The sequence below is a fragment of the Asterias amurensis genome, chromosome 14, assembly GCF_032118995.1.
Source record: "Asterias amurensis chromosome 14, ASM3211899v1".
Classification (NCBI taxonomy): Eukaryota; Metazoa; Echinodermata; class Asteroidea; order Forcipulatida; family Asteriidae; genus Asterias; species Asterias amurensis.
Window position 1 is genome coordinate 15,985,449 of NC_092661.1, and position 25,540 is coordinate 16,010,988.

At 38.3% G+C, this 25,540-nt stretch overlaps 1 protein-coding gene across 5 annotated transcripts in view; it reads left to right on the forward strand.

The window, feature by feature from the left end:
• The window catches only part of LOC139947580 (protein still life, isoforms C/SIF type 2-like), a 96,394-nt gene that overhangs the window by 26,709 nt on the left and 44,145 nt on the right, over positions 1 to 25,540 (forward strand). For 3 of the 5 annotated variants that reach the window (XM_071945521.1, XM_071945523.1, XM_071945522.1), the window contains 4 exons: positions 1,345 to 1,609; positions 2,787 to 2,819; positions 8,377 to 8,558; positions 14,240 to 14,361. In XM_071945521.1, coding sequence (XP_071801622.1) covers positions 1,452 to 1,609; positions 2,787 to 2,819; positions 8,377 to 8,558; positions 14,240 to 14,361 — 495 coding nt within the window. In that variant the 5' untranslated portion in view covers positions 1,345 to 1,451. Of the gene's footprint in view, positions 1 to 1,344; positions 1,610 to 2,786; positions 2,820 to 8,376; positions 8,559 to 14,239; positions 14,362 to 17,081; positions 17,283 to 25,540 lie in introns of those variants that run through there. The other 2 variants (XM_071945524.1, XM_071945525.1) reach the window with 2 other exon arrangements.

The window sequence follows — 25,540 nt, forward strand, 5'->3', positions numbered from 1 at the left end:
CAAGGGCACCAAGGCATTTTCTTCTTGGTAAAGGGCTCCCTATGATGAAATTGCAAGTTTGTACTGGAGCATTTCAAGGGCACCAAGGCAATGACCAGGGGACACGGAGGCAATCGCCTTCGTTGCCTCCGTGAAGTATCAGTCCTGGTGCTGCACTCATTTTTATAACAGACACAGTCTCTGTAAAAGTTGGGGCAAAAAACTTTCAAGCAACATTGACAACTTTTTGGGCCGGGGTATTCTTGAAGCAACCAGAGCCCTGTGGAATAGAAACATAGGCAGGGACAATGTGAAAGTTCGCCCGGGTAATGAAGCTTTAAAAAAAATTTGCTCCAAAATAAGACCCTCTAGTCCAGGACGCCACTGTAGTGTAAAATTTGAACGTGAAAGGCTGACAGGGCTAGGGTTTACGCCCTGTGCCATGGTTCTGGTCAACCGTAAACTAGAACATACTGTAGCAAGCACCCTTGTTTACAGTTTTCCTCAGGCTTGCCAGCTACACATTATAGTGATTAAAATGACTTAGGGTATGATGCATCCTTGGTTTCATTACCAGAAATAAACAACTATGTAGTAAAACCTCCTCCCAACGACAACTCACAAAAATTCAGCATAATAACAAAAAACGCATTGGTGAAGTCCATATCACTGCTAAGTCCCTTTATGTATGCGCTGGATTGGAAACAATTAATAAAAAATCATGTACGTTTTTCTGTTTAATTTTGTACATGTTCATCTAGTAGTGCACAATGACCAATCAACCAATGAGTGAATCCCACCACTACATCGTACCGTCTGTGGGATCAGTACTAGATAACCATCAGGAAGTGGGTTTGATTGTCCCTCTGACTCCCCGAGGCCAGCAAACTCAATCCTAAAACTCTAAATTCACAAATTGTTTAACCTGTGCTTCCTTTCCGAGCCAATATCAGCCCCCAGAGGAAATGCTCTTCAGGGCACCCTACTAATGCTGCTTCGATCATCCAGACTCCACCATACATTTATGCAAAGATCGAGTCCTTACCAGTGCCAGGCGTTTCCGACATGTGCTGTCATAGTTGTTGTTCTTGAGCGTGGGCCATCTTTCATTTTGTGCAAGGCCTGGACTATACGAAAAGTTTACAGAACTTTAACTTTCAGTTTTTGTATGATTGACAACCTCTGGTACAACCATTATATATTTTGTTATTAAGTGATGAACAAATGTTAGTGTAACACCAGGAACTTGAGTGTATAATCAACTTGCAGCTACATGTGTAGCATGATCAGATTTTGTTCATATATCATTGGATGCGAGTTTTTGAATATCAGCATTTTTCATAAACCAATCGCATTCCTCATTAGATGAGTGTCATCATCGTCACCATCCAATCATCAGCCTCCTTTGTCAGCTGCGTTGTAAATTAAGGATTTAAAACACCAGTAACGCAAAAAAAAAACTCTCAGAGAAAATGGCAGACGGTAAACACAAACATAAGAAGTGGAGCAAGTTCAAAGATGCGGTGAACCGGAATGGGCTGGTTCGACGCATCAGTATTCGTAAGAGCAGTCGCGTCAAGAAGTACGGGGACACCGGCGAGGAGAACGACGAGGACTTCAACGACTATCTGTGAGTCCAGAGGTGTTCTGATCGCCACTGAATATTTGCAACTTTGTTTTCATCACGCACTAACACGGTCTAACACCTCATTCAGAGTCATGAAATGCATGGTATCTTTCATTAACACCCATTTTAATTTACCAGAATTATTTTTATTTTAATTTAACGACACTCACCATCGACCATCATTTAAGGCACTGGACAGTTTTGGTATGTTAAAGACACTGGACACCCTTGGTAATTGTCAAAGACCAGTCTTCTCACTAGGTGTATCTCAACATATGCATAAAAAACAAACCTGTGAAAATTTGAGCTCAATTGGTCGTCGAAGTTGCGAGATAATAATGAAAGAAAAAAAACCTTGTCACACGAAGGTTTCTGCATTAAGATGCTTAATTTTGAGACCTCAAATTCTAAATCTGAGGTCTCAAAATCAAATTCATGGAAAATTACTCCTTTCTCTAAATCTACGTTACATACTTCAGACAGAGCCATTTCTTACAATGTTTTGTACTACATGTATCAACCTCTCCCCATTACTCGTCACCAAGTAAGGTTTTATGCTAATAATTCTTTTGAGTAATTACCAATAGTGTCCACTGCCTCTAAAGACCAGTATTCTCACTTTATGCATCCCAGCATATGCAGAAAATAACAAATTTGTGAACATTTTGGCTCAATTGGTCATTGAAGATGCAAGAAAATAATAAAAGAAAAAAACACCCTGGTTGCACAAATTTTGGGGCCTATCGCCTTTCCAGCCCTATTGTTATCTTGGCCCAATTTCAAAGCTGTTTAGGAGAAAACACTAGCTTGGGAAATTTCTTTGCTAATCAAAAAATGAGTGGGTTACCAGTTGCAACATTATAAACCTTTATGGCAAGTCGGCTGGTAACAAGTTTCTGCTAAGCAAGACTTGTCTGTGCTTTTAAATAGCTTTAATTATTTAATGTTTCACAATATTTCTGAATCCATGACATGTATGAGTTCATACTCTATGTCTTTTTCTCCTTTTAAACATTTTCAAAAATGGTTCCAACTTAAATTTGTTATTCTAGCAGGTCTATGTGCATGTTTTAATATAATAACAACTTTTGGGTAAAAAAATAATACCATTGAGCATGTCTTTTAACATAACATAATATCATTTTTGTATTTTTTATATTTTTAACATTTTACGTTACAGGCCTGAACATTTTGAGCCCGAAACTCGGATGATGTAAATAAAATATTTACTGTTTACTAACTGTGTGTATTGAAAAGTATTGTGTCGTGGATCTTGGATGAGTTTTGCAGTGGATGTAATGGTGGGGCTGAGGTGGGGGGGGGGGGGGGGCAAGTGTGGGCTACATTAAAATATATTTGAGGCATAAAAATAAAATAAAACTTTAATTGATGTAAAATTTGCATCGGGGATAAAGAATATTCGTTTTGGTTTTACCCATACAACTATGTGTGTTTAGCACTGTATACTCGGTACTTTACCCAAGTTCTGTGAAAAAAAAACCAGGCATATTACTTCCGTGGGATTCGAACCCATGATCTTTGCAATTCGAGAACAGTGTCTTACCAACTAACTCGGGAAAGTATTGAGTATACAGTGCTAACACATATCGGTGTATATGAGTAAAACTAAAATGAATAAAAACAAACTCGTTCAACAATTTTCTGGAGTGTAAATGCTAAATTAGTGTATAGAAACTGATTTTAAAGGAACACGTTGCCTTGGATCGGACGAGTTGGTCTATAAAAAGCATTTGTAATCGTTTGTTATAAAATAAAAATGCATATGGTTGGAAAGATGTTTTAAAAGTAGAATACAATGATCCACACAAAATTTGCCTCGAAATTCCGTGGCTTTCCTTTTGGTTTGCGAACTAACACGGTCGGCCATTTATGGGAGTCAAAAATTTGACTCCCATAAATGGCCGACCTTGTTAGTCGATGAGGTAAAAGGAAAACCACGCAATTTCGCGGCATGTTATTGTGGATCATTGTATTCCACTTTTACAACATTTTTCTACCCATGCATTTCACAACAAATGATTACCAATGCTTTTCAAAGACCAGCTGGACTGATCCAAGGCAACGTGTTCCTTTAAATGTGTATTTTCTCGGTGGCTTTTTTTTTTTTTTTTTTTTACACCTTGTGAGTTTTGATTTGTATCTTGTTTTTGTAATTGACTAATTCCAGTATGAACTTATTGTTGGTGAAAACGTGAAAAGTCGGAGCATATTTTGCAGTTGTTTTATCAATGCGTTTGCGCATACACTTTTTTGAAACTTCCTGAAAACATAATTCTGGTTCGGGGGGGGGGGGGGCGGGAAGTTGCCATTCAAAAAAAAAAAATAGGTCAAATATCTTGGCATACACTTTTTTGAAACTTCCTGAAGACATAATTCTGGTTCGAGGGGGGGGGGGCGAAGTTGCCATTCAAAAAAAAAAAAAAAATAGGTCAAATATCTTGGCACATTGTGACAAAGCCGGAACACTCCTATTTTGCACTGTGCCAGCTGTGTAACAAACTGCGAGGCTGAGACTAGATGACATAATATGACATGAATGATGACCAGTGAAAAAGCTGGGGGACCAGTGAAATAACAAGCTAACTGGTCCTGCTATAATCACTGAAAATGTTAAGGGCAAGCCCTGACAGCATTGATCTACATAAAGATTTAACATCCATTTTGTTAGCATCTCTATAGCCTCAATATTTTCTTGTTCAAACCACAAAATCTCATGATCCCCATTCATCATCATTCATCTTGCTATTCATGACAACCCCGCCCACCATTGTCCGCAATTAAAACAACGCGAGTCATCACACGTTTAATAACCCGGTTACTAGTAGCACCTGCTTTGTTTATTTTCCCTAAACACTGTTACCTAATCATTCTAACACTAACAGGGAAGCATGCCGCTCAAGGACAGTTTTTTATTGTTTTCCTGTACATCCTAAACTGTGAAATAACACTTCCATGCAATGACACGCGCTGCGAATGGGGGGACGGTGTTTGTTGAATTTTGAAAGCACATGGATTTCCTCTTTCTGACAATAGAGATAAGGATTGTTGGCCATCTTTGGTGTAAAGCCTGGAAGGGATTTGTAATTATAGTACGATTAGAGAGAGATTTATTCAGTTGTGGAAATTGTTTGCATGCTGTGTTGTCATCTCTTGTATTGTGGTAAGTTCACTGGAGTCATATGAATGTCTTTTTCTATGTAGTGTTTAGTCTCGCCGGTTCGAGATGGTCTTGGTGATTTTATTCCACAATCCACGTCAGCATACATCGCGCAATACATTACCCACGCCACCCACACACACACACCCAGCCGTCCGCCGCACAGCCATGAAGCGCTAGCCACACAGCGCTAGCCACACAGCGCTATCGTTGATAGCGTTGTGTGGCTGATAGCGTTGTGTGGCTGAAAGTGTAGTGTGGCTGATAGCGCTGTGTGGCTATAGCGCTTCATGGCTGTGCGGACGGACGGCTGGGTGTGTGTGTGGGTGGGGTGGGTAGTGTATTGCGCGTTGTATGCTGACCGTGGATCGTGGAATAAAATCACCAAGACCGTCTCGAACCGAGACTACATGTATGTAGTGTTATGAACGCCTTGGGCCAAACTCCATGTGTCGGTCATACGTTTTGCGAAGTACGCAATGCGTGCAAATGAAAGGGCAGTTTATTTTGTTACTGAGAGATCGCCTAACAGTAGACTGTCAAGGCCGAGTGGTTTAGAGCATGGAATTAAAGTTCTGGGGCCAACTTCATAGAGCTGCTAAGCACACAAATTTGCTTAGCATGAAATGTTTCCCTTTATGAAAACAGGATTACCAACAAAATTTCAACGTGATTTTCAAGGTAAGCAAACAACAGCTGAAAACCAGTAACAGGCAATATGCAACAAATGAAAACTTGATTGGTAATCCTGTTTTTATCAAGGAAGAAATTTGATGCTAAGCAAGCGTTTGTGCTTAGCGGCTCTATGAAACTGGGCTCTGGTGGTGTAGTCATCAGAGTGTGGTTTGGTATACCGGTCACTGATTACATAATTCAAAGAATACACCAATATGAAATGTTGTAATTCATGAACCTACAAAATTGGTAGCACCCTTGAAATTAGGAAGGTATTGGTACATGTAGCACTTAATGACGAACTAATTAAATTAAAAAAACTGCACAAGCTTTCGTAGCAACAACTACATGTACTTCATCATGAAATGTTCTTATAATAATAATGATAATAATATCCAAGTCTTATATAGCGCACGTCTACCTAACAAGCTACTCAATGCGCTTAGTATCATTTTATTATACAAACTTTCAGAAAGGTAGGTTATTGAAGTAATGAATTCTGAGACCAAATTATGTAGCACCTTATAAGGTTTACAAGGTGCTAGGGCGCATTCAGCAGCCACAGCCAGGAACACCGGGGCGAACCCCTTCTCTTTACGATAAGTGCACTGAGATCTTTTACATGCGTTACACATGGGACCAACGGCTTTACGTCCCATCCGAAGGACGAAGCAATGGTTAAGTGTCTTGCTTAAGGACACAAGTGTCATGGCTGGGGGTTTCAACCCACACTCTGCTGAACAGAAACACCAGAGCTTGAATTCGGGGCTCTTAACCGCTCGGCCACGACACAACACTTATGTAATTGGTCAGTCGTTAAGTGCTACCTCTTTTACCTTCCTTGTTTTATCTAAAAGGCCAGACTAACAGCTATTTTAAATATTGCGAAAACCAAAATTTCTAAAAAAAATTCAACCTCGATGAGACAGTATCTTGTTGAGTTTGAGTCACTGATATGGTCTGGTTATCTAAATGGGTCACCTGTTTTTGTCTTTCATTGAAGCCCCTTAATCAGGATACCTAACATCACGATGTTATGTAATCAGATTTCTGCTTCTTCATCACGTTGATAAGATGCAAGGTTTAGATCAAATTTCCTGGCCCTGACGAAAAAAATCTTTTAACTCGTCCTAATTTGAAGGTCTCTGATAAGATTATTTTAATAGGCGACATGTTTCTTGTGATTTGGAAAGCAAGTGTTGTTTGTCATACACTGACTATATTTTACTGCCTCCCGTGTTTGGTTGAATTGTCTTTATTGGATAGGGAAAACAAAGACGATATCACAGTTTAATAGCAGAGCCAAATTTCATAGAGCTGCTTAAACATGAAAAGTAGCTAAGCCCAACAAACTTATACGCTTAGAGCTGTTCTATTACCTGTGAGTAACAATCTCATGGCAAAATAACAGTTGCGTAACGGCCGATCCATTGTCCATGAAGGTGGTGAGTCAGTATTCTGTATCCCGCTTGGCTGTCAGTGGGCGGAATCTAACAATGCTTTATTTTATACTAACACTTTATCCACTAATTGTTTTGCTTGGCTTGTTGTTTTGTTCTTTGTATTGGCTAACAATAAGGTGCTTGTGATGATGTGTTAACCATATGTTTGTGAATTTGTCCACTATGGGTTACTTTGTACTTTTTGAAAAAGATTTACAATTGGTGCAAAGTTTGAAGTAGCTTTGCTGAGGCCAAGTTCGCGCAAAGAACCATTTGTCGACTAGATGTCGATTTTGCCGACCCAACACATGTTTGGGTGCATGGGCACCAGTTAATATCGGCCGCTAGTCCAAAAATGGTCCTTAAATGCGAACTTTGCTCAAATGCTACAATAATAGTGCAATGAAAACAAACTACATGCAGTAAAAATAGGATAAAACCGTATAAGCCGTTAAAAGCGCCCCCGTGCGGTTAAAAGTATCGACCCTGGTGTACAACGACCCGGGTGGACACTTTATCAATATCTTACGCACTTGAAAAGTTCAATATGCTATATGGACAGTGGGGAGGGGGAATGCAATGGAAGAGTCCCTCTGTTTTTATAATTATATCTGAATGCAAATCATAAATGCACATTCCAATATCAGGAAACGGACATACATCTGTCACAGCATTGTCTGGTATTAAACCATTCAATGCACAGCCCAAAATGTGCATCACTCATTGCACAACACACATGACTGGATCTGGCATCGGAGGCACTTTGCACTTAGCTGTACAGTGTGGTCTTAGGTTTGAGTCTCACACTTAAGTTTGTGCTCATGAGACACGCCTCAAGTATTCAAATCCTTATACGTTTTCTGTTGTATTAAGTTCGTCCTAAACAAGGTTTAAAAGCAACTTGTGGTGAGAGGCTACAAGAAGTACAGTGTGGTCTTAGATTTGAGTTTCACACTTCAGTTTTTTCTCAGACCACCTCAAGTTTTCAGTTCATCCTTTTTTGTATGCAAGTTCACCCTAAACAAGGCTAAAAGCCACTTTTGGTATTAAGGGGCTACAAGAAGAAAAACTATTGAATGTGAAAAAGGAGCTGAGGGTAGGAATTGATATTCCTCTAATAAGTTGTTGCTACCAGAAGAAAAACTGTTGAATGTGAAAAAGGAGCTGAGGGTAGGAAATGGTATTCCTCTAGTAAGTTGTGGCTACCAGAAGAAAAACTGTTGAATGTGAAAAAGGAGCTGAGGGTAGGAATTGATATTCCTCTAGTAAGTTGTGGCTACAAGAAGAAAAACTGTTGAATGTGAAAAAGGAGCTGAGGGTAGGAATTGATATTCCTCTAGTAAGTTGTGGCTACAAGAAGAAAAACTGTTGAATGTGAAAAAGGAGCTGAGGGTAGGAATTGATATTCCTCCTCTGGTACACGACGTTGTTCGGATTACAAATTTCATCATGATGTTCTCTCGTCCGTCTTACAGCCTGCTGGCCCAAGTCTACAGTCTCTTCATAGACGGTGAGCAACAGCAGTGGGAGAAGATCATTGACGAGGTAGTGCGCATCTGCGTCACCGTGGAGCAGGAGTCGCCCAAGTACGTCTTCCATATTGCTACAGTCGACGCTGATCTGCAGGGGGTGTTGGACGCTTATATCAGTGTACCGGGTGAGTGATGCTTTTGTTGTTGTTGTTTTGGTGTGGTTCTTGTTGTTGCTCTACTAAAACTATGTCAGTGACTTCTGGGAACTGTAGGTGAACAGTTCATCATTCAAACTGTGCATAAAGGTTTACCTTCCTATATACCAGCTTCCCAGAAATAAAGTTGTAGTTTCCTTACTTTCCTTTAACTATTAGTTACATGTACATGTCCCCATACAAAATTGACAGCTAATGACCCTGAATTGCAGGCAGGGTGTTTGTGTCTCTCTCTTTTTAGAATTTGTTTTATTGGTATTTTTTTTAAGGGGGTTCAAAACTGTGCCAGTGCATTGTCTGTGTGCATTGCAAGCAGTCTGTAGTTGGAATCACTATAACCCTCACCATACATTTACCTTTTTGAATAATCTGGACGACTAAAACTTCCTGGGGCAGGTAAATTCCTAGTGAAGTGCAAGGCCTGCACACAGTGATACAAGTCTCAATTGAAGATTGAAATATTGAAATGGCGAGTAGGTGAGTTTCACCTTGGGGAGTTGTACACATTTCACATCCCGACATGTAGAGGCCACCAAGTGATCTGTGTGAACATACAACACTCTGGGACAATCTCCCTGGCCACATCTCCACTAGCTATGCCTCCATAAAACTCATTATCTTAGAGGCTTTGTAGTAATTAACTGCTTGTAGCACTTCATAGACACCAGTTAGAAACACGTTTTATGCAACTTAATTATTTATTTTAGTTTGAGACAGGCTCCCTGAAACAACCTGGGACTAATTAAAAAGGGCTTTGAAGCGTTCAAAAGAGATCGCTTTATTTGCGAATTTTATCGGCATGTCATGGTCGAGGGGTCAAGTGCACCAAACCCAAGCTCTGGTGTTGTCAATACCAGTCATGACACCTGTGCCCTTTAGCAAAATGCACTTTACTATAACTGATCTGGAAAAAAAGCTGGGAAGGCAGTGGATGATACCCATGGTTACATCCTTACGGATGATGAAGGGGGTTAGAGCTACCTTGTTTCAGGCCCAGTATTATATGTAGGTGTGTTAAGGTACTTTTTGTGCTTGTAAGAAGCTCCGTGAAATTAGGTCCTGATCTATGAAGTTGATTCCACATTAGAAATAGGCCTAACTCACTTGGTGTATAAGTGCTACATGTACATGTAGCAACGTTGAATGGATGAATGTGGGCTTCCAAACTCCAGGCAGGCCTGATACTGCGATGAAGGCGATTGCCTCCATGCGCCCTGGTCATTGCCTTGGTGCCCTTGAAATGCTCAAATAGAAATTTGCAATTTCTTCATAGGGTGCCCTTTACCAAGGAGAAAATGCCTTGGTGCCCTTGCCCTTTTATAAACGAAGCATGCTGGCCTGCCAGGCCTTGAATTTTCTTCTCTTAGGGGCCACTGATAAAAGGAAAAGTTTCTATTTGGACCTTTGCAAAGGGCACCCCAGCAATTGCTGGTGGGTGTTGTGGATTATTTTGAGGTATAAAACACCATGATAATCCTTCCCTTTAAAACATCGTCACCACAATTTTTTTTAGAAATCATTGCATCAGAGTATACTTAAAGACACTGGACACTATTGGTAATTGTCAAAGACCAGTCTTCTCACTTGGTGTATCTCATCATATGCATGAAATAACAAACCTGTGAAATTTTTTAGCTCAATTGGTCATCGAAGTTGCGAGATAATAGTGAAAGAAAAAACACCCTTGTCACACAAAGTTGTGTGCTTTCAGATGCTTGATTGCGAGACCTCAAATTCTAAATTCGAGGTCTCGAAATCAAATTCTTGGAAAATTACTTCTTTCTCGAAAACTACGTCACTTCAGAGAGAGCAGTTTCTCACAGGGTTTTAACCCACCAACCTCTCTCCATTACTCGTTACCAAGTAAGGTTTTATGCTAATAATTATTTTGAGTAATTACCAAAAGTGTCTACTGCCGTTAAAAACATCAAACCTTTGAGGTAACATCCCCCTTTATAAACATGTCATTGTTTTTCTTTCATGGCCATTCATTTTTTTTTATCTGGACGTTTGTTTCTTTATCAAACAGGATCTGACCGATATACTTCCTGTGCCAAGTCGTGTTTAGTTTAATTTTGGATTTGATAAGAAAACAAAGTTTACTACAAACAAATTTGTGCGATTGCTTGTACTCTTGGTGGGGAAAACAAATGATGTCAGTACATTCTCCATGACAAGTTTTGTACAATCTACTTACACAAGGAAGTGGCTTTTTATTTAAAACTGGAGTTAAAAAAAAACCTGTTAATGTACTTTTGTAGTGCCATGGAGGAATGATTATTTAGGCAATAACAGCGCTTTGATCTGGGTCCATTTTCATAAAGCCTAACAAAAACTTGCTAAGCACAGAACAGTAATTGCTTAAAGCCATTATACACTTTCGGTAAACAGTATTGTCCAAGTCCTACACTTTGTGTATCACAACTTATATATAAATAAACAAACCTGTGGAAATTTAGGCTCAATCGGACATCGGAGTCGGGAGAAAATAACGGGAAAACCCACTCCTGTTTTCGCGCGTTTTGCCGTGTCATGACATGTGTTTATAACCAATTCCGTAATTCTCGCTAACGAGAATTTATATTGTTTTACCGTTTTCTCAAAAAGTAAAGCATTTCATGGACTTATATTTCAAGAGAAGTTTTTCACCATTACCTTCTGTAAACCCTGTAAGTTATTTGTAAATCTGTGAATTTTTTTCTTTTTTTCTGTACCGAAAGGGTCCAATGGCTTTAACTAGCTCAAATTACATTTAAAGTTTGCATTGTTGTGGCTGCCCTGGTGCTCAACTCAATTTTTGCTTAGCAAAGAAATTTTTCAAGTTCTTAGTGTTTTCTGCTTTACAGCTTTATGAAATATGGCCCTGGTGTTTAGAAAAAACTGTAAAGTACGTTTTTTCTGTAGTGCTCTGGAGAAATGAGTATTTAGACAATTACAGCATTATGACCTGGGCCCAATTTCATAAAGCCTGTAAGCACGAAAAGTAGCTTAGCATAAATAATCATGCTTACCAGAATAAGGTTTACCAGCATTACTACCATGTCTCATGTACAGTCATATATGACTGGTATCCTGCTCATTTCTGCTAAGCAGGAAGTTGTCAAGAAATATCCTGCTTAACGGCTTTATGAAGTTTGGCACTCAGGACTTCACTGCGTGGTAATGACCTGGTTGGTGGCTGGCCGCTGTTAATGAAAGGACAAAGCGGAAGGCAAGGTCCATTAACAGCGGCCAGCCACCAACCAAGGTCTTTACCACGCAGTGAGGACCGGTGCCTGACACTGTTATTGCCATTAATACATTAATGAAGGAGAAAAAATAACAATAAATAGTTTGTGATTTTTCTGTCACCACCAATCAAGGTCATTACCACGCAGTGAAGACCGGTGCCTGACACTGTTATTGCCATTAACACATTAATGAAGAAGAAAAAATAACAATAAATAGTTTGTGATTTTTCTGTCACCACCAATCAAGGTCATTACCACGCAGTGAAGACCGGTGCCTGACACTGTTATTGCCATAAACACATTAATGAAGAAGAAAAAATAACAATAAAGAGTTTGTGATTTTTCTGTCACCACCAATCATGGTCATTACGACGCAGGGCAGAGCAGCTCCTGCCTGACACTGTTAGTGCCATTTATAAATACCTTTAATGTAAAAAGAAAACAAGTCAAAACCATCAGAATTTTATGACCTTTCTTATGCGGATGTTTGTGTAAGTTTTCTGTTCATGTTCAAGAGTCATTCTTTAGGCTGTTCAATTTGTGCAAGGAAACCCAATCTCTTAAACATTTCTAAAACACATACATTTAGGCTGTTTGTAAGTTTCTTACAAGCAAGAAATTTGTGGCCTGAGCATTTTATTAATTTCACAGGTAAAAATGCAAATAAAGACAATAAGAACTGTAAAGAAAACATGAGCATTTCTTTAATGTGTAGCCTGAGCATTTCTAAATTCTAAAGATGTGTTTAAAAAGTCGCAGCTTTGCATTTTCTTGCAATCCAGTGGTTCAAGACCACAAAACCAAACGGCATGTGACTTTAAGCCTGAAGATGTCCATCTATTCATTGCAAAGATTTATTCTGCAATAAAACTATCAATAGTACTGCAGATGCCACAAAAGGGGAAGTCTTCATCCACTAATTCAACCATTGTTAACAGACTGAGATGGTAGCTCCGATTTGATTGGCCCAAAGTGTCCGTCTGACTGCAAACTGACCAATGACATCTCTCTTCAGTCTCAGTGAGGCACATTGGTTTTTTTACACTCCCAAACTTCCTAGTTTTCTTGTGGGGTTGGCTGCACATAAATACAGCCAGAATCGTGTTTGAGCCTCTTTACAATATACAGCAGTGGAGCAGCGGCCAATGTGTGATTATAGCCATGATGGATGTTGCTTGAAGTCCGTAGAAAAAAAAAATAGTTAAAATCCAGACGGTTTGACTCTAGCAGAGTCTTCCTCTAAGGTTGGTACCTTCTTCTGAAGTCTTGGGTGTGCCTCAGCACACCTTGTCTTTCTTTTTTTCAAGATGCCTTGAATTTCCTCTGGTAATGGCACTTCTATAAGAAAATGTAAATTTGTGTTGAAACTTTGCAAGGGGCACCACAGCAAAAGAACAGGGCACCACGGCACTTGCTGTGGGTTATTTCCAGGCCTGCCTCGGCAATGTTTTAGATGCACAAAACATTGAGTCTTCACATTCAAAGGCCCTGTTATGTGATCTACGTACTATTTGAACTTCGGGTCTTACAACTTGCTTGAAACGGTTCGTTTCCTCTTGTACTTTGATCGGTGGGACTGCCGCTGTGAGAACATCTGTATTCTAGCCGGATTGTTACGGTCGAGTGGTCCAGCGCACTTAGCTCGAGCTTGGTTGGCCGAGTCATCTGGTCAATAGAAAAGAAGGGTTTAAAGTAACTCGCTCACTGTCTTATTGCAGCACAAATTATTGCTTTTCAAAAGTTTATTATTGATGCGCAATTTTATTTAACTGTGAATGGACTGTTTCCCTCTTTCTGCAAGGACCCAATTTCATAGAGCTGATTACTAATTTAAAAAAAAGTTGTTTCCTACAATTGTTATTAGCTTGATGATATTGGGTACAGGTGCTGTTTAAAGGTAGATCTGTGCGGCCTGAAATGAACATTGTCTTTGATTAATTATTCGTGCTCAGTAATAGCTTGGGGTGGTACCATGTATACTTCCCATAGAGTTGTGAAAGTCCAAAGATTGGGTCAAGCATGCTTGATGACCAGTGATAGTCTCAGTAGTTTAGTACCTACATGAAGGAACCTATACAGTGAGTGATGTGGTGGAGTTTGTTATCTCCAAGGAAGTGGACGAAGTCTTAGGAATTATTTAAAAAGGAAACTACATTGTTGTGTTTTTGAAAGAGAAAATTAAATTATCACATTGCTTATTTTGTATAAATAAAAACCTACCATCAGTGAGTGAAATTGTCATCAAATGAAATGGGTTTTTTTTAGTTAAAGGGAGAGGTAAACCTTTGGTAGTTACTGCAAATTTAATGACTGTATAAACGTCCTTGGTAAGAAGCACCCCAGCTATTTTAGTTTGTTGCAAAGTTCTTTGCTGCATGTATGGAGTGACACTTATGTTTTTTTGTTTGTTTCTTCTTTCAGGAACCCAGCTTGTGAGGTGTACATCAAGTTTCGTTCAGTGGAAGGATTCGGACCAGGGCGGTGCTTGGGGTCTCAACTTCATCTCGGACGAGGCGGCGGAAAAGTTCATCGCACTCTGCTCGGTAAGTCTTACAAAAAAGATCCCATTATCCAAAATAAGTTTATTTGTTTCCTTGTCAGTCTGTTGAAACTTGTTGGGCCGAGTGGTCTAGTTCACCGGACTCAAGCTTTGGTGTTGTTAGCAGCAGAGTGTAGGTTCGATTCCTGGTCAGCCACTAACTGTGCCCTTCAGCAAGGCACTTAACAATAATTGCTTCGTAAAAAGTTGGGAAGGTAGTGCATTCTGCTCTACCAGCCAGGCTCCTAGTGGATGATACCCATGCCTACATCCTTACAGACTGTGAAAGGTGGCAACACGTGGTGACAGTTGATTTGGGTGGATAGCCCTAATCAGTTATGCATAGGCGTTATCTCATTAAAAAAATGTTTAAATAAAGATGAAATTTCTACAAAAGTGGCTGTATGGGAAAAACTGAAGATCTGTGAGCGTGTCATGGCTAAGTGGTTAAGAGCATCAAATTCAAGTTGTGGTGGTTTAGTAATTGGGGTGTTGGTTCCAATCCCGGTCGTGACACTTGTGTCCTTAAGCAAGACACTTCACTATATTTGCTTCCCTTAACCCAAGAGTATAAATGGGGAGCTACGAGGCTAGAGGTTGATATTGTCTATATGTTATGCAGACTGTACATGTACGTAATTCAAAATGTCTCCCTTATTTGTTGTACAAATTCTCCCTGACTGCAAATTCAAAATTTCGGTAGCTTAGTACATGTGGCTCTATAAACTTACGCAAGATAGTGAAAAATTTCCCTTGCATATACGCAGAGCAAAAATGCTACACAAAATGTGTCAGTTGCTACCCAAAAACCATCATTCATTTGCCACTCAATAGTGGCATTCTGTGTGCACAAAGTCTGTTGCAAAATATGTTGCAATGAAAAAGTGCTGGATGTAATCGTTCCCTGCAAGAAATGACAACCACTGTAACAAAGCACTCACCTGTCATTTTCAAGTGAAATCAACCAGTGGTGATGTAAACTATCTGAACAGGAACTTTGCAAGTACTTTAGTTTCACAGAATTGGGACGTTCCTTTGACTCTTTACTCTGCTTACACATTATACACATACTGCATGCACTTCCCTCTTTGACCACATATAATGGTTTTATTTATCTTTTTGTTTTCATGAAGGATTAAAACCATTTTGGTTCTATTTATTTACAAAGACCGCTCTTCGACTTTGAAACTTAACTGAATATGAAACATTTAACCAGGACATGAACAAAACATACTTTAAATTAGAAAAAGAAAATAACGGTTACTTCTATATGTATGAAAGCTGGAGTTACAAAAATAAACGTTAACCAAAATTAATGACCAATTATGAATTCATGACGAATTGAAACCACTTTGGTTCTATTTACTTACAAAGACTGCTCTTTGGCTTTGAAATTTACCTGAATATGAAACATTAAACCAGGACATGTACAAAACTCACATGTACTTTAAATTAGAAAAACAAAGTAATGACTACTTCTACATGTATGAAAGCTGGAGTTTAAAAAAAAAAATACAATAAAAAAATTACTATTGAACAATCATGAATTCATGATGATCAGAAACCATTTTGGTTATTGTTTATTTACAAAGACTGCTCTTTGACTTTGAAAAACTGAATATGAAACATAAAACCAGGTCATCGTAAACAAGCGTCATGTACTTAATAAAAGCTTGAGTTAAAAAAAAAAAAGGAAAACTTAAATAATTTTCTGAACTGATTGTGAGGAAGACTAGCAAAGACATGCTGTTTTATCATTTGAATTGAAGTGATTTGGTTTTAAAATTTGAATAATGCTTGAATTTTGTTGTGTATTTCTCAACAAATGTGTCTCTGAGTCAACTGAATTATTGATTGATGTTGAAGACTGGATGCGTAATTGGTGATGATTGAAAAATCAATTGAAACTTTTTAATCTGAATGCTTCCGTTAATAATACCTTGTATTACTTAATCTTAAAATGAGAAAGAGATATTAAAAGACATCATCAATGTACATCTCTGCTAAAATACTTCATTAGGAAAAAAAATTGCTCCAAAAATTCAGTCTTTTTAGTTTTACTCTACCCCCTCACCCCCCTCCGTAAAAAATGCACTGTTCAAATACCACGTACAAAACATGTTGTTCTTTGATTTTTAGAAAAAATGACATCCCAAAGAATTGAGAATTCAATTCAATTCAATTTAATGTTTATTGTCCAAAAAAAGGAAATTTGCTTAATCGTTTTGTCGTAGATAGTATGCTCATATATAACAGATATGCTAACAGGTTGGTTTAAATAAGTCTGTGTAGATAACTGGAAGATTGAAATGATGTCATTTCCCCCCCAAAAAATGTTGTATCTTATCATCGTGAATTGGATAGTTTTTGAATAGCCTGTGAGACTGTCAATGAAGTAATTGTCAAGTGGTTTTAGTTAGAAATATTAACATCCACAGGGTCAGTGTGGGTCATAAGTGGTGATTTCACGGACCGTTAGAATTTCAGAGAAAAAGATGGCCCTAGCAGATAAATGCACATACACCGTAGTATACGGGAAATGTAAGGTCATCTTGGTTCCAGACTTTTGCCAAACCTATCGGAAATGGTGTCGTCAAACCCAAACTGCTTCCCACGTCCATGGAAAGACCAAGGACGTCGTGTAGTCCTGAATCTTTTGAATCTCCGGTGTCAATAGTCAGACTGCTGATGAGTGCGGACATGTTTGGAGAAAGCTGGTGTATTTGGTTTCAGGAGTTTTGTGTTTTGGACTCTGGAAACTTCTGTGTTGTGCGGTGCAACTGCTGCAAAGAGTTTGTTTTCCCTGCGTAATCTTTGATATTGTTAGTCTCTCTTCAAAACTGTCTTTTCTCTTGTTGTCTCTTTTGGATTATTTTATATACTTCGTGAACTCGGACAAGCAGTGGTGGTTTCTTTTTCTTCATGGTGAGTGCTTCCTGGTTTTAAAGCCAAAGTTTAACTTTGGGTTTTGGAACCGTTCAATTGTTTGAGAAACAATTTTATTTTAAAAGGTGGTCGCATTTTTTAGACATCGCCAAAATTCAGGAGCGAATATGTCTACGCAAGAAGAAAAATCCATAATTGGAATAATAAACACAATCTTCACAGATTCAATTGGGCCATTCAATTGGGCCATAAAAACAGATGTCTTTTTACTTAACCATATTACTTTGAAGTGAAATGGAGTTGCGAGATAACTATGAAAGAAAAAACACCCTTGTCACACGAAGTTTTTCGAAAATCAAATTCTTGAAAAATTACTTCTTTCTCGAAAACTACGTTACTTCAGAGGGAGCCGTTTCTCACAACGTTTTATACTATCAATTTCTCCCCATACTCGTTTTCCAAGCAGGTTTTTATGCTAATAATTATTTTGAGTAATTACCAATAGTGTCCACTGCCGTTAACATATTCTCCACTGGAAATGTGTGTGGGGCAATGAGGCAATGCCCATGTGGAATGGAGACAGATGCTACTAGGCCTGACTCAGTACAAATCAAGTCTAACATTTTGTGAGTGAATGCCAGTTTTTACAGAACCACCTCTTTGGGACAATTTTCTGCATTCATGAATTGCCTGAAGCATTGGAAGTTTATGTTGAGAACATGTCTAGACAAATCACAGTTCACTTTTGTAATCAGAGTAGTTTTGTGGTGGAGATGTGGACGGCTTTGTGGCCGATTTTGGGTGAAATTTTTGAGATGACACTTACTGCCTCCGACCATGTTTCTGCAGAATGTTTCCTGAAAGTAAACCCCTCTTCCCATGTTCTGTTTTTGCTGAATGTAAATATCTCCCTGATTGTTGGACACATTCTCCCTCCTGATAATGGAAACAAGGCCTGATACTTCATGGAGGCAGCGTGGTCATTGCCTTGGGGCCCTTGAAATGCTCCAGTACAATTTCCTCCTAGGGTGCCCTTTACCTAAGAGAAAATGCCTTGGTGCCCTTGCCCTTTCAAAAACGAAGCAAACATGCCTGTGAAATCCTTCTCTGTTATGTTGAATGTAATTGTAGATAGCTCCCTGATTGTTGTATAAAATCTCTGTGATTGTAAGAGTGCAAATTGTGGCAACTCTGATAGTACATTGTAAGTTAGAGTCAGCTTTGACGATATTGGACGATATTTATCAAATTTATGTATTCAGTCTGACTAGGCAGTTTTGTTTTGTTTTTGGAAGTACATTCCTTGCCTCTAATCCATTCCAGATAATTCTGTTATTTCCTTCATATGACATGCAACTTTGGCTATAGTAACATTATGCCGATACACATAACTTTGTTTGTTCTTTTACTACTTCATACCGTGTTTCAACAATTTCTTCTAAGCATAAGCAAACATGAGCAGGATACTAATCATATATTGTTTTTGTGATATGGAGTTTTGACTGGTAACCTTTATTCTGGTAAGCATACCAGCTACTTTGTGTGCTGTAAACTGGGCTTCAACAATTTCTGCTATTCTACATGTTCTAAAATGAGCAGGATACAATTTATGTAATATGTAATTGGTACAATATCATTGTACTTGTGGAACGGAATTTTGGCAGATAACCTTTATTCTGGTAAGCATAACTTTGTTTTGCTTATCTAGCTACTTCTTGGTGGCAGGATATTAATCACTTTGTACTTGGAATTGGAGTTTTGGCTGGTAACCTTGTATTCTGGTAACTTTGTTCTGAATACTTGACTTCAACAATGTCTGCTCAAATGACAAACAAGAAGGATTCCAATCACATGGAACTTTTGATATGGATTTTTGGTTGCTGGTAAGCATAATTTAATTGTGCTTAGCAACTTCCTACGCTGTTTACTATACTTACAGAACAATTTGCAGATCATCATTTATAAGCAATAATTGAGCATGGCTCCACTCACATTGTACTTTCAATATAAACGTTTGATTGCAAACATTATTTCGGTGAACAAAAAGTTGTTGTTCTTATTGAACTTTTTGTGATGAGCTACTTCTTACACACATCTTGGACCGTTGGATCTTGGTCTTTGAAAGCTATTTACCGAAGAAGAGTACAAGAGTACAAGTTCATCATCTTATCTCCTCATACCAAGAAGGTCAAAAGAACACAGTACACTCAATCTCCTTCTCCCCTATCATAGTCTGGCACCCAATAAGACCCAAGCCCTGATTGTTTACTCCTTATCTATCGGGGGGGAAAAGGGTTCAAGTTTAACGCTGTCTTTGCACACTATTCCCTAATTAGATATCCTTAGCTGTTCCAGCTCTGTATCGATGTAACCCCACCTGTTTTTCTTTTCTTAAGTCTGTGACAAGACAACTAATTGAATAAGTGGATATTGGTTGTACTTTTAAAGTGATTTTATAGCAACTTTAGGGGGGAGTATGTCCGTCATATGTTGTTGCTATCTACATGTAAGGGCCTTGTCACACGACAAAACTTTTGCAGGCAACTTTGAGGCAACCGACTGCAGTGCATGCTGCAGGACTACTTTGGTACATGTAGATGTAGAGCCCACATGGGTCATTCTTTAAAAAATGTCTTACTGCTCTGAACATTTTCTTCAGTAATGAAGAAATCTTGATCTTCAATTTCAGTGCAAAAAATACTGTTCCAAAAAGTTCCTTGAACTCTATAACCCCAAGTGGTTACCAAAAGGTGGTCAGAAATGTCTTCATTTCAACCATTTCAACGTACCTCCTAAAATTAGAATCGTAGTTTCACAGCTTTATGTCATCATTAACTCTCACGCACCCCTGTCTGAAAAAAATTATACGTAACTAATCTGGTTTGACGTGTTCCCTTTTTTCTTTTCTCTTTTGGTTTCCGGATGTCCACATGTATGAATGTTTGTTCTTGGGTATCCTGGTACTAACATAGCAGAACAAAATGAGGAAGTTAGAACTGTGATCGCTGAACGTATCCTATTGGCAACGTACCAATAGTTAAACTAAATCTTCCTCTCCCGGCAGGGTTTAAATAGACAACAAGTATGATAGAGTATTAATTTTGGTTTAGCCTATACCATGTATACACTGATGTGTGTTAGCACTGTGTACTCAGTACTTTCCTGAGCTCTATGAAAAAAATATAGGATTCAAATTGCCTCTAGCTGATGGCAATCACGGTGGCCTATTTGGTAAGACACTGCTCTAGAATTGCAAATGTCAAGGGTTCGAATCACCCGAGTAATAAGCCTGTGATTTTGGTCACAAAGCTTGTTAGCGTACTGATTCTACAGTGCTATCATCAGTGTATAGGGTAAACACAATTAACTATTCTTTATCCCCGTTGTAAATTTCAATCTTTCAAGTATGATAGAGCTGTTGATAAGAAGGGGAAACTTTTACTTTAATGAAGGGTTACCAGCGTAACTGCCTGGCTGAATGTACTTATAATGACTGGTTCCCTTATATTCTTCGCTGAAGTAGTGCACAATTATGCAAGGCTCCAGTCAATAATAATAATAATATTAAAGTCTTGTATATATATTGCGCACGTATCTACCAACAAGGTACTCAAGGCGCTGAGTATACACAAACTTTCAGAAAGATAGGTTATTGAAGTGATGAATTCTGAGACCCAAATATTTAGCATTTTATAAGGGTTAACAAGGTGCTACGGCGCATACAGCAGCCACAGCCAGGAACACCAGGGCGAACCCCTTCTCTTTTCGATAAGTGCACTGGGTTCTTTTACATGCATTACACAACACATGGGACCAACGGCTTTATGTCCCATCCGAAGGACGAAGCAATGGTTAAGTGTCTTACTTAAGGACACAAGTGTCACAGCTGGGGATTCGAACCCACACTCTGCTGAACAGAAACACCAGAGTTTGAATTCGGTGCTCTTAACCGCTCGGCCACGACACTTCCAATGAGACAAGGGAGACAAGGGAGGGTGTACATATTTTTTAGTAATTACTCCAAAAACTAATTGCCATAAAATCGTACTTGGTAAGAAGCACTGCAGCTGTTGTATAACTGAGTAATGGGGTTTTAGAGAAAAGCATTTAAAACATTTCCAGCGTGAGAAACGTTTCTGCTTGAATCGCAGAAACGTTCCTCAGATTGTGTTTTCCAAGAAGGGATTATTCTTCTTACATACGTGTAGACATAACCGCTTCATAGACAAAACCCAAGTAATAATCTTAGCAGACTAGTTAGACTCTATAGCTAAAGAAGAAGCTTATAACATTTGCATGGCATGTTGGCTGGTAACCTGTTTCTGTTTGACTGCTTTCTGCTTACAGGGATGAGAACCTTTTAATTTTGAAAATCCGACCCTTTATTTACACTTCTGACCTTCCTACTTATAGATGTCTATAATTTGTTTCCCTGGGTTTCCTTAGTTACATTTACGTATGACACAAAATAATTCTTGAAAATGAAACTTGCATGTAAGACTGTAATAACAATATCTAAATAAGGAAACTTATGAAGAATATGACAATATTTTGCTTTTGTTTGAAACATCTGACATGGTGTGTTTCTTTCATTTCTTCTAACAATAATAAGGGGAGGTATGATTTATAAGCAACTTGTCTGTTCCTCTTGACTTCTTTAAAGGTACTGGACACTATTGGTAATCACTCAAAATAAATAGCATAAAAACTCACTTGGTAACGAGCAATGGAGAGCTGTTGATAGTATAAAACATTGTGAGAAACGACTCCCTCTGATTCTGAAGTAACGTAGTTTGTGAGAAAGAAGTAATTTTCCACTAAAATATTTGAATTGAATTCGAGACTGCAGATGAGGTCTCAAATTCAAGCATCTGAAAACACCCAACTTGTGCGACAGGGGTGTTTTTTCTTCTATTATTCTCTTGAAACTTCGACGAGCAATTGAGTTCAACATTTCACAGGTTTGTTATTTTATGCTTACATGTGTGTTTGGATACACCAAGTGAGGAGACTGGTCTTTGACAATTACCAAAGGTGTCATGTGCCTTTAAACATCCCTGAAATCATGATTAGTCACTGTTTAAAGTATCAACGAGAAGCAACTATTGTTAATAATAATAATAAGGAAAATTTACATTGCGCATGTATCCACTTGGTAACGAGCAATGGAGAGCTGTTAAAGCCATTATACACTTTCGGTACAGAAAAAAAAAATATAAAAAAAAGTTCACAGATTTACAAATAATTTACAGGGTTTACAGAAGGTAATGGTGAAAGACTTCTCTTGAAATATTGTTCCATGAAATGCTTTACTTTTTGAGAAAACATTAAAACAATATCATTTCTCGATAGCGAGAATTACAGGTTAATTTTAAACACATGTCATGACACGGCGAAACATGCGGAAACAAGAGTGGGTTTTCCCGTTATTTTCTCCCGACTCCGATGACCGATTGAGCCTTAATTTTCACAGGTTTGTTATTTTATATATAATTTGTGATACACGAAGTGTGGGACTTGGACAATACTGTTTACTGTATGTGTGTGTCCAATGGCTTTAAAAGGTGCTCAAAGCGCATGAAAAGAAGAAAACAACAGAGGGAAGAGGGAACATCGGGAAAACAAAAGAAAGGTTAAGTCTATTGCTTAAAGGCAGTGCTATTACCAGGGTTTGAATCCCAACTAGGTGACTTAAAGGCAGTGGACACTGTTGGTAATTACTCAAAATAACTATCAGCATAAAACTCATTTGGTAACGAGTAACGAGAGGTTGATGGTATAAAAACATGGTGAGAAACGGCTCCCTCTGAAGTGACGTAGATTTCGAGAATTGAAGTGATTTTCCACGAATTTGATTTCGAGACCTCAAGTTTAGAATTTGAGGTCTCGAAATCAAGCATCTGAAAGCACACAATTTGGTGGTGACAAGGGTGTTTTTTCTTTCATAGTTATCTCGCAACTCTGACGACCAATCGAGCTCAAATTTTCACAGGTTTGTTATACACCAAGTGAGAAGACTGGTCTTTGACAATTGCCAATAGTGTCCAATGTCTTTAACTTGTGTCTGGTGGTAGCTCTTTAGTTTACCTCCATTTGGTCTCTATATATTATTGTCACCGATGTCACGAACTGACACATTGTACCACCATACCAAACTAGTGAAAACTAGCAGTCAAAGAAAATGGCTTCTAAAGTTGAACGTTGTTCACAGGGATGAGCAACATTGTCTAAAAATGTAAACGAAATTGAAATAGGGTAGTTTCATACATGCAAGTTGTTAAGTCCTTCTGTCAAATATGACATTAAGTTTCGCTTACATTTGCCCAACAATGTTATTTTGTAGTAATCAATGATATATCGATTTTTCTGGGTTTATTTTTTTTGTCAAGGTTTTTATTTTTTCAACTCATCTGTTCAGCTCTTTCTAAGTTGTTTTTGTTGTTTGTGGAACTTTCTTCTAAAAAGAGGGTGTTCACACTTTCAGTAATTTCCCGAAGTTGTTCCTACCAATTACTCTCTAAAGTGTTAATTGGATGAATGATAGAAAACAGACCTAAACTTCTTAAGGCTCGGTGCTGTATCTCAAGAAAAACGTGAAAGTATGTCAACCATTTGTAAAATGGATTGATTGTGTCCGGTGATCGGTTACCTTTGGAGAAGGTTCACAACAAACTTTGAGTTTTGCAATCTGTTTGATTAAAGGCATAAGAGAGTTTTCAGCTTTGTCAGCTATTTTGAAAAGTTGTAAGAATTGTATGCCTTTGTCACCTGCCAGTCACTGAAAAAGTTGCTGCTTTGTCCTTTTTTGTCCAAAGAGCCTTATATAATTTTTGCTGTAATTCAAAAGTGTCAACCAAGAGTGACAGAAGATTTTTGAAATTGCAGACACGGTGTTAGGAAACACAGCTAACATTGGACGATTGGAAAAGCTACATGTATATCAAATGAATTTTAAAATTACGTTGTCTGTGTAGTTGGCATCAGGTTGTAAATCCTTACAAGGTATTGTACACAAGGTTTCTCCATGCGCTAGCTAGCGTATCGGTGATCGTGTGCCGATACGTGTTAATTACGGTCGAAACGTCAACACAAAAATATATGTAACGTAGAATGTTCCAGATTGGTTTGGGAAACCAAGAGAAACACATGCATGTGAGACTTCCTCTTTTTATTAGCTGACTTCTTTCTTTCTGGTTTGGATAAAATTCCTTTTTTCCCTTCACTTTCTGTGTACAAAAATGTGGAATAAATTATCATCTTTTCCTATTTTTTCATGCCCATTTTTTTTTCTTGTCCTCTTTTTTTCATGGATCGTTTAATACTCACATGCCTGCACTTAGTAGAAAGCATTCCAATGACCTTGTTTCAATATATCCAAAAGTTTGGGTTCAGAATGCCTCTACAGTTTTGACAAAACCTGGGGAGAAACCTTGATAAAAACCTTAGCAACCTGTCATTAACATGATAATCAGTTTGAGACCCCCATTGTTATTATAATACGTTGATGTTTTTTCCTTGTAGATTGGATCAATGCTATACTTGTCTTAAGGGCACTGGGGTGGATTTCACAAAGAGTTAGGACTAGTTCTAACTTAGGACTAGTCCTAGGAGATATACACATTGCATGGATAGTCCTATGTTAGGACGAGTAACTGGTCCTAACTCGAGATAAGACTAGTCCCAACTCTTTGTGAAATCCACCCCTGGACACCTTCGGTAACTGTCAAAGACCAGCCATCTCACTTGGTATACATTTATATGCAATAAATATCAAACCTGTGAAAATTAAAAACAGCCTTGTCCAGTCTTCTTACTTTGTGTATCTCAACCTGCACAAAATATCAAGCCTGTGAAAATTTGAGCCCAATTGGTTGTTGCAGTTGCGAGAGAATAATGGAAGAAAAAACACCCTTTTCCCACGTGTTGTGTACTTTCAGATGCTTTGAATTCGAAACCTCAGCTGAGGTCACAAATTCATTTTTTTTTTTTTAGTGAGACTGAGAAATTACTTCTTTCTCAAAAAAAAACTGTTACTTCAGAGGGAGCCATTTCTCACAATGTTTTATACTATCAACAGCTCTCCATTGCTCGTTAAACCAAGTACGATTTTATGCCAATAATTATTTTTAGTGTTCAGTGTCTTTAGTCATGTTAATGCTGTACCTGTAACAGAAGAAAAAAAAAACACCCTTTTCACACAAGTTGTGTACTTTCAGATGCTTTGAATTCGAAACCTCAGCTGAGGTCACAAATTCATTTTTTTTTTTTAGTGAGACTGATAAATTACTTCTTTCTCA